The sequence below is a fragment of the Tyto alba genome, unplaced genomic scaffold, assembly GCF_018691265.1.
Source record: "Tyto alba isolate M040663 unplaced genomic scaffold, T.alba_DEE_v4.0 Super-Scaffold_20000042, whole genome shotgun sequence".
In the NCBI taxonomy this organism is placed as follows: domain Eukaryota; kingdom Metazoa; phylum Chordata; class Aves; order Strigiformes; family Tytonidae; genus Tyto; species Tyto alba.
The window spans coordinates 25001-42112 of record NW_024881293.1 but is presented as its reverse complement, the minus strand read 5'-3'; the positions used below and the strand labels follow the sequence as shown (position 1 = coordinate 42112).

Genomic DNA, 17112 nt, shown 5'->3' with positions numbered 1-17112 from the left:
ACAGAGGTTCTCAAAATTCATGCTCTAAAAATTACATTTCTGTCCCTTGATATTTGTAAATCAAACTGGAGAAGAACAAAGGCAATTAGTGTTGCAATAGTCTGTTCTTTCCTGAGTGATGCCAGTGAGTTTATGCCAGGAGTTGTTTACATCCTCACCTTGAAGTGTGTTTTTTCAAAATAGAATAATCACCTGTTTAGTGTTTCTTTATGTTGCCCCAAAAATTAGAATAAGCTTATATAACATTTGTTTAACACTTGTGACTTTTCCCTGGTTTCAGTCCAAGCAACCATGTTAAAATTCAGTCTATTATGCCAATCTACAGAGGTCCCAGCCAGGTTTCTGGGCAATCTCTGTGCTCTCATCGAGGCGGGGATACCAGGTAGTCCTGCCCAGCCCCTGCTGCCACAGAGGCTGTTGATGGGTAGCTGCTCTGGCTCAGGACCAAGCGGAGCTGTTGTGGGATGCCATGTCTGAACAGATACCTGCTCCCTGGCACTGTCAGAGCTTTGGACACACATCAGCGAACAGCCTGTTTGTTCACACTTGACCACACTTTGAGGTGAGGCTGTGGGAGGAAAAATAGGCTAAAGATACGTTGTTAATCTCAGGGTGTCTGACACTTGCCTGCAGATATTGGCTAATGTTAGAATTTAGGATGGTTCTCCCCTCTACCCTTTAAAGGTGCAATTGGGTGAGATAACTGAGCTGATCCAGAAGCTTACTACTTTCTGAGCAAAGGCTTAAATTTGTCAAGAAAGGCAATGAAAACTAGAGGATATTTATTTGAAAATTATCTTGTTTCTCCTTCATTTGCTCTCCTGCCATGTGTGTGTTTAGTATGCTGGCCTTGAAGGTGATGACGATGTGTACAGGATCAGAGTAGAAGATAGCAGCTTTCCTGTGTGGAGGAGCACTTTTACCTTTTGTCATGGGGGTTACTTTGAGAGAAGGCCAAAACTATTTCTCTTGTTTAGAGCAAATAACTTGTTTACAGTAGAATCCTAGCTGGTCAGTATCTTCCACCCATACTATTTTCTTCCTTTCATGCAAATAATTTAGTCAATTGCTAGGCAGAATTAATAGCAAGATGTTTTGAAATGCACAACTTCTCCCTGAGAAAATTTAAGTAGACCTTGAGATGGTTTGTTCAGCTTCCTGAGGACCCCTGATAACAGGGACCCAAGACACCAGTATCAAGATAAGCACCTGTGAGTTAGTTAAAACTGACCTTCTTGGAGCATCCCAGGGCCAAAGAACAGATGAGCTAACTCCACGACCATATATGGTCAAAAGAAAACCAAAATTCAATCACTGGACAATGTGAGGAAGACTATGAATGACCACCAGAGGAGAAAAGACCCTAACCTTATTTTTATCACGCATGCTCAGAATATGTAGATAAGTTCTGGGAAATCTTATGAATATGTAGATCAGTTCTCAGAAATACACTGAATATGTATAACCTCGCAGCATATATTGTCTGTGATTTCACCTGTCCCCTGAAGCGATCCCCAGTGCTGCCCAGCGCTGCTAATAAAGAACACTTGCTTAACAGTTATATTGGATTCTAACTGTTGAGTGAATTTCTGTGTTTCAACTTCTTAAGCAAATAAATCTTCACCATTAAAGTAATAACACCCTGCTAGATAACACACTCACACCTCCAGTGCCCAGTAAGTCTCTGTTGTGGTTTGAGCCCGGTCGGCAGACAACCACACCACAGCTGATCACCTACCTTTCCCCCCTTCCACCCGGGAATGGGGGGGAGGAATTGGAGAGGTAAAGGGAGACTTTCAGGTTGAGATAGAAACAGTTTAATAATGCTAATAAAATTAGAACAATGACAGTAATTGAAAATATAAACAGGCAATGCACAATGTAATTGCTCACCACCCGCTGACCAATACCCAGCCCATTCCTGCCTAGTGATCCCGAAATACCAAGATCCCGCAATCGCAATCCCACAAGCGAGAGAGAGAGAGAGCCCCTTCCCGAACACCCCTCCTCTATATACTGAGCATGATGTTCCATGATATGGACTATTTCATTGGCCAATTTGGGTCTGTCCATGCTCCCTCCCTGCTTCTTGTGCCCTTGCTCACAGGCAGGACACGGGGAGTCAGAGAGTCCTTGAAATCTGAAGCAGCTGAAAACATCAGTGTGCTGTCAGCATTCTTCTCAATGCTAAATGCAAAGCACGGTACTATTCTAGTTATAAAAAAGGAACGTTAACTCTATTTCAGCTCAAACCAGGACAGTCTCTTAACACCAAATTAGCCGTTCAGCAAGTCAGCTTAGGGTTTCTGCACAACTATAAAAACTGCAGATTATTTCCCACAGACTGTGTGCAGATGACAGTGGGTCGGTGGCTAATCTGGTAACCCAGCCTGAAGAAATCTTTGTGTCTGGTTTGAGCCTGGTTGGCAGTTAAACACCATGCAGTCGCTCACCCACCCTCCTCCCACTTGGGAATGGGGAGGGAGTTGGAGGGGCAAAGGGAGACTCACAGGTTGAGATAAAAACAGTTTAATAACAGTAACAGAATAATACACTGACAGCAGTATCAAGGGGTAATGTACAATACAGTTGCTCACCACCCACCAACCGACACCCGCCTGCTCCCGGCCGGCGATCCCGAGCACAAAGGCACCACAGCAACACTCTCTGGAAGTGAGAGCCCATCCCGGTCCACTCCTGCCTTTATATAGTGAGCATAATGTCACATGATATGGAATATCGGCCAATCTGGTCCCAGTACTCCAGCTGTGCTCCCCCCGCCCCCGCACATAAGCAAGGGCACTCGGACCTGGAGACCCTCTGCAATGTCAGTGTGCTTCAGCACTCCTCCAGTTACCAAAACGAACATGAACTCCATTCCAATCCAAACCAGGACACTTTGCTTTGCTCTGAGCAGGCTATGCTTGCAGCCCCAGTTCCCAGAGGCTGTTGGGAAATGCAGTCCTCGAAATTTGTTTTCTCTGGTGGGCTTTTTACAGCCTGCTACAAAACTGAAATGCCACTCCTGCCTGTTGTTTCTTGGCTTTCTTAGTTTGTTTCTTTTACTGTGTGTCCCCCATCTTTCCCTACAGGGACACAACCCTCCTTCTGTACAATTATTAGAAATCTCATCCAGCAAGTGCAAAACAGAGGTTTGAGTCCCTCCTTTAACTCCATTTTTCTGTATGTCAAGACAGTGCTCTACACACTAGGCCATAATCAGTCTGTGGTGTTCCTGTTGATGGCAGGGCACTGTGTATATGAAATTGACATAATAATTCAACAGTTAAAAGTAAAAGGGAATAATTTAAAAGCTATGACATAGCCTTATAATATTATGATCCATATAAGGACCACAAATTGTCTTAAGTTCAGAACAATATTAATAATATATCTTTTTTTTTTTCCTAGTGAAGACCCAGACATGAAAGACTTTATGTAGGAGAAAAGCAAGTAGACAAGTAGACCATTACAAAAAAAAAAAAACACCACCACAAAGCCTGGTAAAAACATAAACCAAAAAAACCCTCCAAATTATTACCAGCTTTTATTTCATATACAGCATATAAACGTGGGCAGATCTTTTCTCCACAATCTTGTCACCAATAAATAAAAACACAAGGCAATCTTTTAATTTCAAAGTGATTCCAGCATTGCAGTTTGGACTTCCTTTCTCCTAAATAGAGCTTAATGAACATGAATATCTGCCAAAAGAAAGGAGCTTCCATACAACTCTGTAGAAAGTGTTCCTGTGCTCCTCTACATCCATTCCCTACATTGGCAACAATTAGTACAAGTAACAGACTGAGAATTTTCTAGCTATGAAAGCGTTACTAAATACCAGTAATCTGGGGACAAAGTTACTTGCTGCAGTTTTGTTACAAACATATTTGTCACAGGTGGACCTACAGGTAGAGGTATAGTTATCCAACACACTGGAAACCATGGGCTGGAAGAGATGATAACCCAGTGCTGTGGGGTGTTGGGTGTAGGGGAGGCCAAATGACAGGCAGGTTTAAATATTAAAAAGGCCACAGGAGACTGCTTAGTTTCACCCATTGTGTTCCAATCCAGACCAAATAGTGGAAAATGAGACTGCGTCCAGGTTATTTTTGTTCCAGTGTGACACAACTCATGCAGAGTGGAAATCTCTCAGCTGAGTTTTACAGAATCCTTGATGCCCAAACTACACTGCTGGTGACACCTAATCCAACTACTACAGGACTACCCCTGGTGTGTCTACATGGGTTAGCAGCTACAGTTTGACAGTAGTGGAGATGGAGCCCAAATATTGATTTGTGAAAGTATGCAATCTTGCAATATGAATGCACAAACTTCCTAGCTTGACACATCTTCTTTGGATTGTTTCATCTTTATTCAAAAGCAACCAGCACAAGCAGCATTGGCACAGATTTCACACAAATCCGGTTCTTGGACAGCCAGGTCTGTTAGAGAGAAAAGAGAAGGTTTCAGTGAGATGGCAAGAGAATTTGTTGGAGACCACAGCCACACATCAAGGGATTTGGAGACTCCTTTCCATTACTGTTTTTTGAGCTTCAATGTTGCTTGTAGTCATTACTGGTATGAGTGAAATTAGTTCCTGCAAAATTCTGGTTTCACAAATTAAATCAAACCTGAATTCATTGGGGAAACAATGGGAACATGTGGAAGAGAACAATAGGACATCTCGTGGGAGGGTGGTGGGAATGTGGCTTGTAGAATCACAGCATTCATTATATTTGAGGTGTTTCTTCCTAAAGCATCCATTATATTGGACAACAGATAAATGCAACATAATAAAATAAAAATGCAGGCCCTGATAACAGCCAATTCAAGAATCACTATGTGTACCTTAGATATGTGATACATCACGCCAAAGACTGATTCACCTCATTTATGTCTCACACCTCTTTTAGACTACCTGGAAAAACATCTTCAATACTGATCAGAGAGAGAAATTAGACCTGCTCACAATTTGTGGTTAGCTAGAACTGAGTAATATAACCCTGCTTTTCCTGTAAGCCAAATGAGATCGTGGGCTCTCTCACTTTAAGTCATGTAAGTTAGTGTGCAACTACTTAAAAGAAGCTTTTTCATGTATACAGCAGCCTGATCTGTACATGCTACAGCTAAGCTCAGCACAGCAGGAATTTTCTTGTGGGGAGCTCACAGCTAGTGTAGTGCATCCTTTGTAGGAGAGGAAGTAGAAAGGCATCATGGACTCTCTCAGCCGTTTTCAAAATGACAGAACAGTAATTATATTTCTTTGCCTGCCGCTATTTGAATGTTTAAGGTTGAAAAGTGTAACAAAAATGGCAATTATGAAATATGAAATACATACTCAGCCTCTCAAAAATCATGGATGCATCTTTTCTTTTGCACACAGATTGGAACTCCTCAGGGAGATCTTTTTCATCACATGGAGAATAGCTAGCCATTGAAACCACCATGCGAGGGTTAATGTGTCTGTTCTCATCCATAAGCTCCTTTAGCTTCTTCACAGACTCAAGGGAGAATTTCAAGTCTCCATCCTATGTAGACAGAAGGTGAAAAAATAAGCATCAGGAAGTCAGTTCTTAGGCAAATCCATTCCATTTCAACCACAAACTGTCCCCAAAATTATATGGGAGGGAAAAGAAAGTGCTGAAATAAAGCCTAGATAAAATCAGTGCTGACTGAAAGCAAAATGATCGGCTCTTCAAGTCAAAGCCCTTTCAGAGGAGAAGTGAGACCTGCCTGGCTAGTCAGGGATTTCATTGTGTGTTATGTGGATGGAGGCAGAATTAGTGCATTTCTCACTCCCATGAGAGAGGCCCATAATACTTGGGGTCAAAAGATACAGGCTAGAAATCTTCAGTCTAGAAAAGAGGTGACTGGGCAATATGTGGTAAAGATTTACAAAATATGATTGATGAGGGTAAATAGGAATTTATTTTGTTCACTCTTTCTTCTAATATAGCAGTAGAGAATTTCAAGTGTTGGTTGTCATGTGGCAGGCTCTAACCACACAAAAGGAGCTATTCCTTCACATGACATATTGTAAGAGCTGAAATGCCTCACCCCAAGGTACTGTGTCGAGTTTCAGTGAATTTAAAACTCGTCCACGCTACTAATGGAACAGAAGTTATTGGAAGCATAAGTGAGAGACACTTCTGACTGAGCTCATACCAAAAGCTTCAGAAGGCTGGGAGAGTATTTTGGGAAATATTACTCCATGTTTTAGATTGCTAGACCCTGTGCATCTGCTAATGGTCTTTCTTTCAGTTTCAAGTGAATCCCACTGTTGAGGTCATAAACACATTGCAGGTGTTGCTATTGTTAAGCTAGGTGCATAAAGTCTATGTCTGCAGATAATCAGAGCTTGGCCTAGAAGAGAAATAATCATTTTGAAATTGATCTTTAGCATGTGTTTTAACCTGGTTTAATGACCAACATGTAGTCAGTAAGATGATCAAGTAACATCTACTCATTCAAAGAAATAAAGTGAAGTGACTCTGATAGCGCATGAGATCTAACATTGTCATTCATTTCATAGTCTCATAAACCCAGTGTTGAATAGTGTGAGATTGGGGCAGGGGAGGGTAGTTGGCTTTGGTTTGTTGGGTTTTTTATAGAATCACAGAATTTTGATGTTAAAGAATTAAAAAAAAAAAACCCAACCAGATAAACTCTGGACATGCATCTACTTAAAGTCAAATTCTTCTATTTGCGATCAGTTTATGATTTCACACAGATTAATTAATCAGTCATGACTGACTATGAAAAATTAACTTTTCCTGTATAAATGCAGTTCTAGTTTTGGCTATTGGTCACAGATCTCAAAAGCATAAAACAGAGAACTAAAAAAAGGATGGATTTCCACAGGTACAGTTTCAGAGAAACCAGAAAGTAGGAATGAACCCTGAGACATGTATGTCCTGGTGACAAAAAACAGCAAAGGAACAACAACAACAAAAAAGCAAAAACAAAACAAAACAAAGCAAAACAAAACAAAACAAAACAAAACAAACCCCTTCCACCTCAGATAAGAAAAATGTATTAGAGAGAGCTCAATCTTAGCAGCATCTTCTTTCCAAGGTGAAAGTGCGTATTGTGTTACTGAACTAAGATTTTATTGCAGAAATAATGCAGGCCAGAAAGCTCCATCTCTGTAGTTTTTCTGTTTTCACTCCACACCTAGTAAACTATCTTCTTCCAATTTGCATCATATTAATTCAAGATGTGTGATGGAAAGTGTCAAGATAGTGACAGTCTTTAAAAAATCTTATGAAATCAAATGAACTTCACTTCTGCTTTGAAAAACGTTTTGTTAACTGAATGACTTCTGATGGAGTACGGGAGAGGGAAGTCTTGGAAAGAATTTCAGACAACAAGAGCATAAGCCGACTTTATTCACTGAGTAATTAGTCAGACCTTAGAGACCTTAAGTAGTCCAAGTGAGAGGAGTGCAACACACATGTAGAGTACACTGCACATATATTGGGGAAAATACAGACTTCACGGTTAATGAGATAAAAATTCAAACTACAAAGAGTAGCTAAAACTCCAGAGCTGCACTTTCTACACTTTTACCCAACCTAGAAACACTATTCTCATTTAGAGGGGTTTTTTTTTATGCCTCCAAGAGGAAAACTGAGATTTTTTTTTTTTTTTTTTTTTTTTCATTAAGTAGGAAGCTATGTGTCCTCCTGATGACTCTAAATGTTAAAGAATGATTTGGAAGAAAGAAATAGTTTAAACCTGATATGTCTGGCTATCTGTGACACCCAAAGGAGAAAAAGAAGATATTTCAAAGCATATAGTACCTTATCCCTGGAAGCCTACTGCACACATATAAAGAGAGTCAATAACTGTTTAAGAAATATTTGTTCTCTTGGTACTCTGAGGAATTTATTTACATTGTGATCAAACTGACATCTCCCAGACTGTTTCTAAGGATGAGTGCAGACAGGTCCAACAGACTCCCAAGTACAAGAGCACTGAAGTACCTTCTTAACTGCTTGCATGTTGTATGTAATATCAGTCATGGATGCTGTGTATTTTAGAAAATTTGATATAGCCTCCTCTAATAGATTATTTGCCTCTTAGTATTTCCTTGGATTCAGCTAATCTTTTTTTTTTTTTTTTTTTTTTTTTTTTTTTATATACGTGATATGTGTGTGGACGCTATCACATAAGCTTGCAGATCATGTTTATAAAGAACTTCCTGAATAAAAGCAGGTGAGACAAGAAAATTTCTCTTTTGTCACACCTTGTTTACATCATTCTATAAATTTAGCGGTGTCCCCTGTTCTTGCAGCTTCACAACACAAAAGGGTTATGTGAAAAAGAAAACTCTGGAAACACAATGTCTCAGTCAGCAAGGGATTTCAGAGCAATGATACAGCTGGTGAAGTTAATTAAACTGCAGCAACATATTAGTAATATCTGAAGCAATTTACAGAAAGAAAAACTGAACCATAAGGAAATTAAGTTGGATATCAAACTGGAGCAAAGCAAAAATTTAAGCTTATTAGTTTAGTTCAAGATTCCTTTTGCAGCCACAACATTGCATATAGTATCAGTACTTTGTTGAACTTCTAATACCAACAAGTTAAAGAACAGAAAACTCACCCGAACGTAGACTGCCTGGGAGCTGTGCACCAGTAAAAGGACTGCAAGGACTGTAAAAGCAAGAAAGCCTTTCATAGTGCCTGCAAAATATAGACTTTCGTAACCTGAATATAATTTATTTTCTCTGGATTTGGTCTTTCTCTCTCTTTCTTTTGTGTCTCAGACTTTGTCTCTTCTTAGCAAGCAGACTGCCTAGCAGTCAGAGCTCTATGCTCCCATTGCAAAGCTGGAGCTTTATGAAGACTTCACACATCATTTGCTTGGTAATCCATTAATCTAAACTCTTTATTGACATATAATAAACCCTCAGTGGACTATCAGTTAGCTACTTATTGGCAGAGTAAGACAGTCACACCCAGGGGTTTATGAGTCTCTCTTTGAGAAACTGTCCATGACATAAGCAGGCAAAACATTCCAGCCTACAATAAATAAATTGTAGAGATTGATCTAACACAACATCTGAAATTCAGTCTCCATATGGGGAATGCACTCAGTTTTCTGGCCACTTGCTACAGTGCTATGAGAAAGAGATTTGGCAGGAGATAGAAAAAAATTGATCTCTTGCACTAACTGCTGGCCAGTCAGTTCCCTCTTCTGGTGATTCCAGGTACTAAGAGGGTAGCAATGGACTGAGGCAGATAAACACAGGCTGTGCTTGCATATGGCCAGCTACAAAATGCCATCTTACTGCTGCTTTTTGAAGCACCTAATTAAAATGCACACATTAAAAGGCACAGGGATTGTCATTAAGGATAGAGGCTGTCACAAATCAAATCTATTTCTCTGTGACTTTCAGTCTTACTGAGAAACATGGTAATGTCACACAGATGGAGAAGCATAAACATGCCTCACTCAGCTCAGTTCTGCCCATCGTGCTCAGGTCCTTTAATCTGTAAATTATTTCTGTCATATTGTGGCTTTGAAGTAAAATCAGACACCATGCCAAACAATCTTCCTGATACCAGCAGAAGAGAGGAGGACAACAATCAGCCAATGAGCAACTTAGATCTCAGCAATGTTTCATGCCAGCAGAGGCTCTTGTTCTTACTGTATTCCAATCTATTGCTAATATTACAGTAAAAACCACCATGCTGCTTAGTGTGAAATTCCAGAAACTAAAGCATCTTGGAGTTCCTACACAGTGGGCTTATAGGGAGGGAATGAGACTTCTCTGTTTCAGTATAATCCAAAAATTTCAGTAAAGATGAAGATACCCCTTAGCTGACAGTGCTGACTGTTTACTAATAGGATTTTTTATTTGCTGTCCGCCAGTCCAGTCTACTCCTTATCCATTAAATTTGATCCCACAGAAGTTTGCTTTCTCTGCTGTTATGGTTTATTCTGCTTTTTGTGATGCCATGGCCAACAGCCAACACCACTTGCAACTCTAGTCTAACTCACGCCTGTGCCCTTAATTACTCTAATAGCAATCAAGGGTATAACAGCAGAGTAGAGTAACAATCGCCTCCTAGAAGCTTTGCAGAGGGGTCACAAGAGACAGACATACCTAGAATCCAATTAGGTGAAGCTGAGGGTAAGAAAGCAATTAAATGTAGGGAATAAAAATGTCTACTGAGGGGCATGAAACAGGTGATTGAAACCCCACCTCCTATTACATATTTGGTTCTCAAAACACCTGTGTGGACTGTCACTTTTCATCAGTGTCACGCTGGACATGCTGATGGCATGCCATGGTGGAAGATACTAGTGCTTCTGATCCAACTGGGTTTCTGACAGTAAAGAAGTACACATTTTGTCCTCCATCTTCTTTCAAAAACCTCCAGATAGAATTGTGGCTGTCTTGCTTACACTTTTTTTTTACCACTTCATTTAAGCACTACGTCAAGCTCTGATACCAGTTTTGGTCCATTACTCCACACCCCTCATTTCTGTCTCATTTAGGCAATAATAAGATAATATCAGTTAGTTAAACCTTTGAGTGAGTGGCACTGTTGCACTTTGTGGCCTGGAATCATTCAGTCTACCTGTAAGATTTGAAACCCGAAAGTTTTTCCAAGTACCTTTTAAAAAAAGGACTCCCTGTCAAAACTCAAATCATGTGTCTCCCCTGTTTGGTATCTTGTTCCTAATTGATGGGAATAATGTTTTAGAGGAAATGGGGCCTTTCTTCAGAATAGCTGTCAAATGCCTTCACCTGGAGTTTTAAGAGGGCTCCTATGTGTCATCCCCCCAGGCACAGTCAGGGATGATGGGGGCAGATCTGAGCAGAGAGGATCTTTAAGAAGAAACAGAAAGGCACCTAACACATTTAGTCACCTCCAGGAATTGCTTTTTTAAGGCTGTGCCTTTGAATTAAAAGGTCTACAGCAAGCATAAATCCAGAACTAGGTCCCCAAATGATTTTTATGCTCAACCTGTAGGCCAGACTAAGTTTATCCATGAAAAGAGTGAGAGCTGTAGCGAAAGAGCTACAAGGAGATTTCTGATACCAGGTGGATCTTTAAGTATGCTGAAAAGTCTGCTTTTTTTTTCACTGGGGAACCCCAGAATGGACATTCCAGATGTGGCCTCACCAGTGCTGAGTGGAGGGAAGGGATCGCCTCCCCCAGCATGGTGATCAAGCTCTTCCTAATGCAGTCCTTGGCCTTCCCTGACACAAGGGTGTGTTGTCAGCTCATGTTCAACTTGAGGCTGCCAAGATTGATCTGCTGTAAAGCTATTGGTGAGCTCTCAGCCTTTACTGGTGTATGGGGCTATTCCTCCCCAGAAGCAGGACTTTGCATTTCCTTTCCTTGCAGAAGACAAGACTTCTGGCAGCCCATTTCTCCAGCCTGGGCACTCCTCAAGGCCCAGCCCTGCCGGGGGCTCTGGCCAGCCTCAGCTCTGCACACTGGAGGGGCTTTGCTCTGCTGTGCGGGAGTGCAGGCAGGGAGATGTGCACCCCAGCGCCCTGCCTTGGGCAGTCTGCCCTGCAACTGACTTCTCCTGACTAACCCGCACCATGGGTGGGCACTGCAACCAGCCCTGCTGACAGCAGCCCCCTTGTCCCAGTCATCCCTGGATCCCCATAGAACAGACTTTGACTCATCACCCACTCCCCTAGAACCTAGTCCCAGCACCCCACATGCTCAGGGGGCAGGGAGGAGACATAAAAGGCATGGACACAGCAGAAGCCCCTCTTGCCTTGCTCCCAGCCCTCCAAGGAAAGGGGGTAAATGACTCCTGTCCGGGACCCATTCCCCTTCCATCTGCACTTTTCAACCACCTCCCCAGCCCAGGTAGGTGCCCTGGGGAAGGACCCAAAGGTCCCCAGGGACCTGCAAACCACAGCTGGAGCTCCCTCAATACCTCTTCCAGTGCTATTAAGGCCCCCTTGGGCCTTTGAGGGCAGGGGGCAGCCAGCATAACAAACCAGAACCCAGCAAGAGACAGACTCCTTGAGGGGTTTGTGGGAGCTGCTGGGGGGGTAGCTGTGGGGCAGTTCTGTGGGTAACCATGGGGATGTGTATGGGAGAGGATGTCTCCTCCGTGCTGGGGCTGTGTGGGGTCAGGTGCTCTGTGGTGACAGCTGGGGCATGGTTCTGAGGCAGGGGTTTAGGTAGAAGGTGCTTGGCATTGAGGCAGACTGTGGTGGGGCAGAACTGGCAGGTGGGGGTGGAGGCCAGTCTACAGTGGGGCAGTGTTTGTGGTGGTTTCTGGTCTGTGGGGCCAACCCTCAGTGGTGCTTGAGGGCAGTTTTGAGTCAGGGGTGAAGCTCTGCAGAGAAGGCCATGGTGATGGCAGTCCTTGACATAGCTGCTCCTGCAGACAGGGCCCAGGATACCTCAGTTTCCAGCTCTGTAAGTCCCAGCAGCTGGTTACACCCCGAGGTGCTTGGAGGGATCAGGGGCAAAGGCAAACCAAAGGTTTTGGGGAGACACAGAGAGTAATGCAACAGGCTCAGGGAAGCTCCAGAACAAACACAAAAGGGTTCCCCAGGCACCTAAATTTACACAGAGGGCTCATGGAGCCACTAAAAGAAGCCTGGAAAGCTCTTTGATGTGCCCAAAGTTTCACAGAGGGCTCCTGGGTGGAGGCTAATGGCTTTCTGAGCTCCTAAAGGGAAATGGAGGACTGGGAGATGTCAAGGAAATACATGGAAGGTTCCCAGGCCTCATCCCAGGGGACACAACCCAGAGGCTTAGAGTAGGGGAGACACACTACCATCACCTGCAGGGACTGCAATTACCTCCCATCTAAGATCAGGTAGCAGCAGTAGCAGGAAGACACTGGGCTCAGGACATGGCTCAGCCTGCCACAGCCCCTCTGCGCCTTCTTTCCTGCTCTTGCAGCCACCCTAGCCCATGCAGACAGTCCTGCCCAGCCAGGGAAGGTGAGTGCCCTGCCAACAGGACAGGGATCAAGTCCAGCATCCTTTGGGTGGGTTTGACCTTGAGTGGCTGCCAGACCCCCAGCCAGATGCTCTCTCATCCTCCTCAATAGGAAAGGAGAGGATAATAAAATGGAAAAGACTATGGGTTGAGATAAAGACAGGGAGATAACGTAACAGTTATCGTTATCAACAAGCCAGATTCAGCTTGGGGAAAGTTAATTGAATTTATTGACAATTAAAAAATATGGTGAAAAACAAAGGCAAAACTAAGACCACCTTCAATCACCTGCCTTGTTCCCAGGCTCAACTTCAGTTTTTCTTTCCAGAAACTTCTACCTCTTCTTCCCAGTGCTGAATGGCACAGTGGGATGGGGAATAGGGGGTTGCAGTCAATTCAGACCACTTCTCTGCTGCTCCTTCTTCCTTATACTTTTACCCATGGGATACAGTGCAGTTCCTTAAGAACTGCTACAGCATGGGGACTCTCCATGGGATAGAGTCCTTCAAGAAGAGACTGCTCCAGCCTGCCAGGAGCCTGCTTCATCATGGTCCCTCCACTGCTGTTGCCTTAATCCCATGTCAATCCCATGTCAATCCCATATCAACTCCAAATCAATCCCCATGGATCTTCTCCTGATCATATGTTAATCTCATGCCAGTTGCATATTGCTCATGTGTCAGTCCTGTGTCATCCATGTGCCAACAGTGTTGATGCCCCATGGAGCCTGTGTCAACCTTACGTCACTCACGTGTACTTCCCATGTCAATCCCCTATGGAGCCTGTCTGCATCACACGCTGGTCATGTTAATCCCATGTCAGTACCATGCCCAGTCTGTGTCTAGCCCATGTCCATCCTTTGTTCATCCCATGTTGACCCACATCCATCTCATGTCATTATCATGTCCTTCCCCCCACTGCCCCACAAAGGGGCCCCTCCCTCCTCAGTTAACCATGGGCATTAATTACCCCCCCACCCCTTTAAACACCCCTCATTAAAGACCATGAAAAAGGAGCGATTTTGGGGGTGAAATGCGAGAATTTGAGGCGAAAACAGGGGATAACTTGGGGTGAAAATTGGTAATTTAATGGAAAATGGGGTGATGTGGGGTTAAAAGAGGGAATTTAGGGCAAAATGGAGCAATATTGAGGCATCATTGGGCAATTTGGGGCCAAAGTGCCAAATTTAGGGTGAAATGGGAAAACATGCTTTTGGGGCAAAATAGAGGATTTGGGGGGTGAAATGGAGTATTTGAGAGGCTAAGGGAGCAGTTTTAGGGAAACAATAGGAAATTGGGGGAGGAATGGGGCAAATTTGGGTGAGAAAAGGCTGGTTTGGGGTTATAATTGACCATTTAGGGCAAACTGGGGAATGTGGGGTTAAAACCAGTCATTTTTGAGCAAATTTGCCAATTTTCAGACAAAAATGGGCAATTTTGGGTCAGAGGGACAATTTTAGGGTAAATGGGAAATTTGGGGGGTCAAATGGGTAATTATGGGGCCAAAGGACCAATTTTAGAGATAAATAGGTAATTTTAGTGTAAAATGAACATTTCTGGGGCAGAATGGACTAATTTGTGTAAAAATATGAATTTTAGATGAAAAGAGTCAAATATTGGGGGGAAATAGACAATTTGGGGTCAGAAAGATCAGTTTTGGGGGCCAAAAGGCATTTGGGAGTCTAAACTGTGAATTTGGGTGTAAATTGGGCAATTTTGAGTGAGAGGGGCCAGATTGCCAATTTTGGGGTCAAATGGGGATAAATAGGTAATTTGACACTAAAATGGTCTGTTTGGGGAGTAAATGGGTAATTTCAGGTTGAAATAAGCAATTTTGGGGTTAAAACAGGGAATTTTTGGCAAACAGGAAAACGCTGGAGGTAAAATGGGCAATTTGGGGCAGAAAGGCCAAACTGAGGGAAAAACAGGCAATTTGGATGTAAAACTGGCAATCTGGAGTCAGAAGTGGTAATTTGAGGGCAAAATAGCCTATTTAGAGGCAAAAGGGCCAAGTTTGGAGTAAAATGGACATTTTCATGGTCAAAGTATGCAATTTTGGGCCAGAAGGGCCAATTTAGGGGTGAGATGGGCAACTTTGGGTAAAATGATTTTAGGGCAAAAGATTTCAGTGCTCGATGTGAAGATTATGGGTCAGAAAAATTATATTTGGGGGGTTAAATGAGCAATTGGGGGCAGTGTGGGCAATTTTGCAGCACAATTTACCAGTTTTTGCTGCAGAGGAAAGTCACAGGGGAACGAGGATGTTTGGGGATGCAAGGTGGGATTGGGGGGACAGGGAATTGTTTGAGGAGTAGGGGGGTACCTCGGTGGTTCAGGGACTTGTGGTTGTGGGGGAGTTGGGGGGACTCGGGGGCCTGGTTTTAGGGGGCTGAGGGGATTTGGGGAAGCAGGGAGGGGCGAGGGGGATTTGGGGATGTTGAGGTCTGGTTTTGGGGTGCAGGAATGGATTCGGAGTGGTCTATGGCTGGTTTGGGGGGCAGGTTGGTTTTGGGGTGCAAGAGGTATTTGGGGGTGGGGGTGGTTTTGGGGGTTAAGGAAGGGATTTTGGGGGTGCAGGTGGGCTGGGGGATTTTAGGTGGTTGGGGGGTGCCCACCCTGCCCCCCTGCCCCTCCCACCCAGTGTGGACACAGCCTTTGGAGCATCAGCATCACCTGGGAAGTGGGGGGGGCACGCCACCCGCCCTGCCCTGCTCACCTTCCCTGGCATCGGCTGCACCCATGAGATTTCTTCCCTTCCCCCACCCCCCTCCTCTCTCCCCCCTCTCCCAGACTTCTGGATGTCCATGTCCTCCCCTGTTACTGCCTCTCCCCCCAGATGTGTCATGCTTCGCCCCCGCTCTTCACCCACAAGGAGATGCAGGAGATCGTCAAGAACTTCTTGGTGGTCCAAGTGGACCCACCCGTTGTGGAGGAGGGCGCCCCCCCTGCCCCTCATGGTTCATGACCCCTCAATTTCCTCCTGCCCCACTGACAGCCCCTACCTCCCAGGACCCAATGCTGCCCCAGCTGACTCCATTGAAACCCCACTTGACTCACTGAATCCCACTGAACTCCAACCCCAAGTTGGCCCCATTGATCATCTGTTGACCCCCCAGTTGACTCTATTAACCCTGAATTGACCCCACTGACCCCTCAGTTGACCCCGTTATCTCTCTGTTGACCTCACTGACCCCCCAATTGTCCCTGTTGACCCCAATGTCCCTCCATTGACTCCCCAGTTGACTCCACTGACCCACTGTTGACCCTGTCCAACCCCAGTTGACCTCCTCCCTTGACCTTCACTGACTCCCTTCTTCTTCACTGACCCCACTGGCCCACCTGGAAATCTGATGTTGCTCCTCTTCTCCTCTAGACCCTTCTGGTTGACTCCATTGACCCAGTTGACCACCCCATCCCCCAGCTTGACCCTTTGACCCCTCCTTGACCCCTGTGTCCCACTGTGACCCCCTTGACACCCCTACTGATCCCTGTGCCCCACCTTGACCCCATTGATCCCCTCCAAGTCCTATCTTGACCCCCTTGAACCCATTGATCCTGTTGACCCCCTGAGAGCCCCAGTTTGACCCTGTTGATACCCCGCTGTTCCCCCACACCATCTTGACCCCCTTGATGTTCCCTTGACATGTGCCATGCCTTGACCCCCTCCCATTGCTCCTCTTATGCCATGACTTGACTATCTTAGCCCCACCTTGACACTGTTGACTTCCCTGAGCCCCAGCTTGACCTGTTGACCCCCCTTGACCCCGCTGATAACTGATTGAAGCTGTTGATCCCCCTGTGCCCCATTTTGACCCCACTTCATGCTTGACTTGACTCCATTGTCCCCTCCATGTCCCATCTTGACCCTGTTGACTAAGTTGACCTTTCCCTTCCAGGTACCAGTACCACACCCTGGAGCAACTGGCTGAACCCTGCGTCCTCCAGTACCTCAACTATGTTGGGGGATCCCCCCTAGCGGGGTGGGGGGAGGGGTTAAGACCAGATTAAACCTAAACTAAAACACTAACCCTAACCCTAAACACAACCCGAAACTTAAAACTAACCCTAATCCTAACCCTAATGGCTAACCCTAAACTTAACCCTAACCCTAACCCTAACCCTCACAATAACCCTAACCTAAACCTAACTCTAACCCTAATCCTAACCCT

General features: G+C 44.4%; 1 protein-coding gene across 1 annotated transcript; it reads right to left on the bottom strand.

Moving 5' to 3' along the window:
• Positions 1-4355: 4355 nt before the first annotated feature.
• Positions 4356-8688, bottom strand: GUCA2A (guanylate cyclase activator 2A). Its single transcript, XM_009972122.2, has 3 exons — positions 8614-8688; positions 5342-5531; positions 4356-4445 (listed from the first exon to the last, which is right to left on the bottom strand). Exons 1-3 carry the CDS (start codon positions 8686-8688, stop codon positions 4378-4380), a joined length of 333 nt encoding a protein of 110 aa, XP_009970424.1. The 3' UTR covers positions 4356-4377.
• Positions 8689-17112: the final 8424 nt, after the last annotated feature.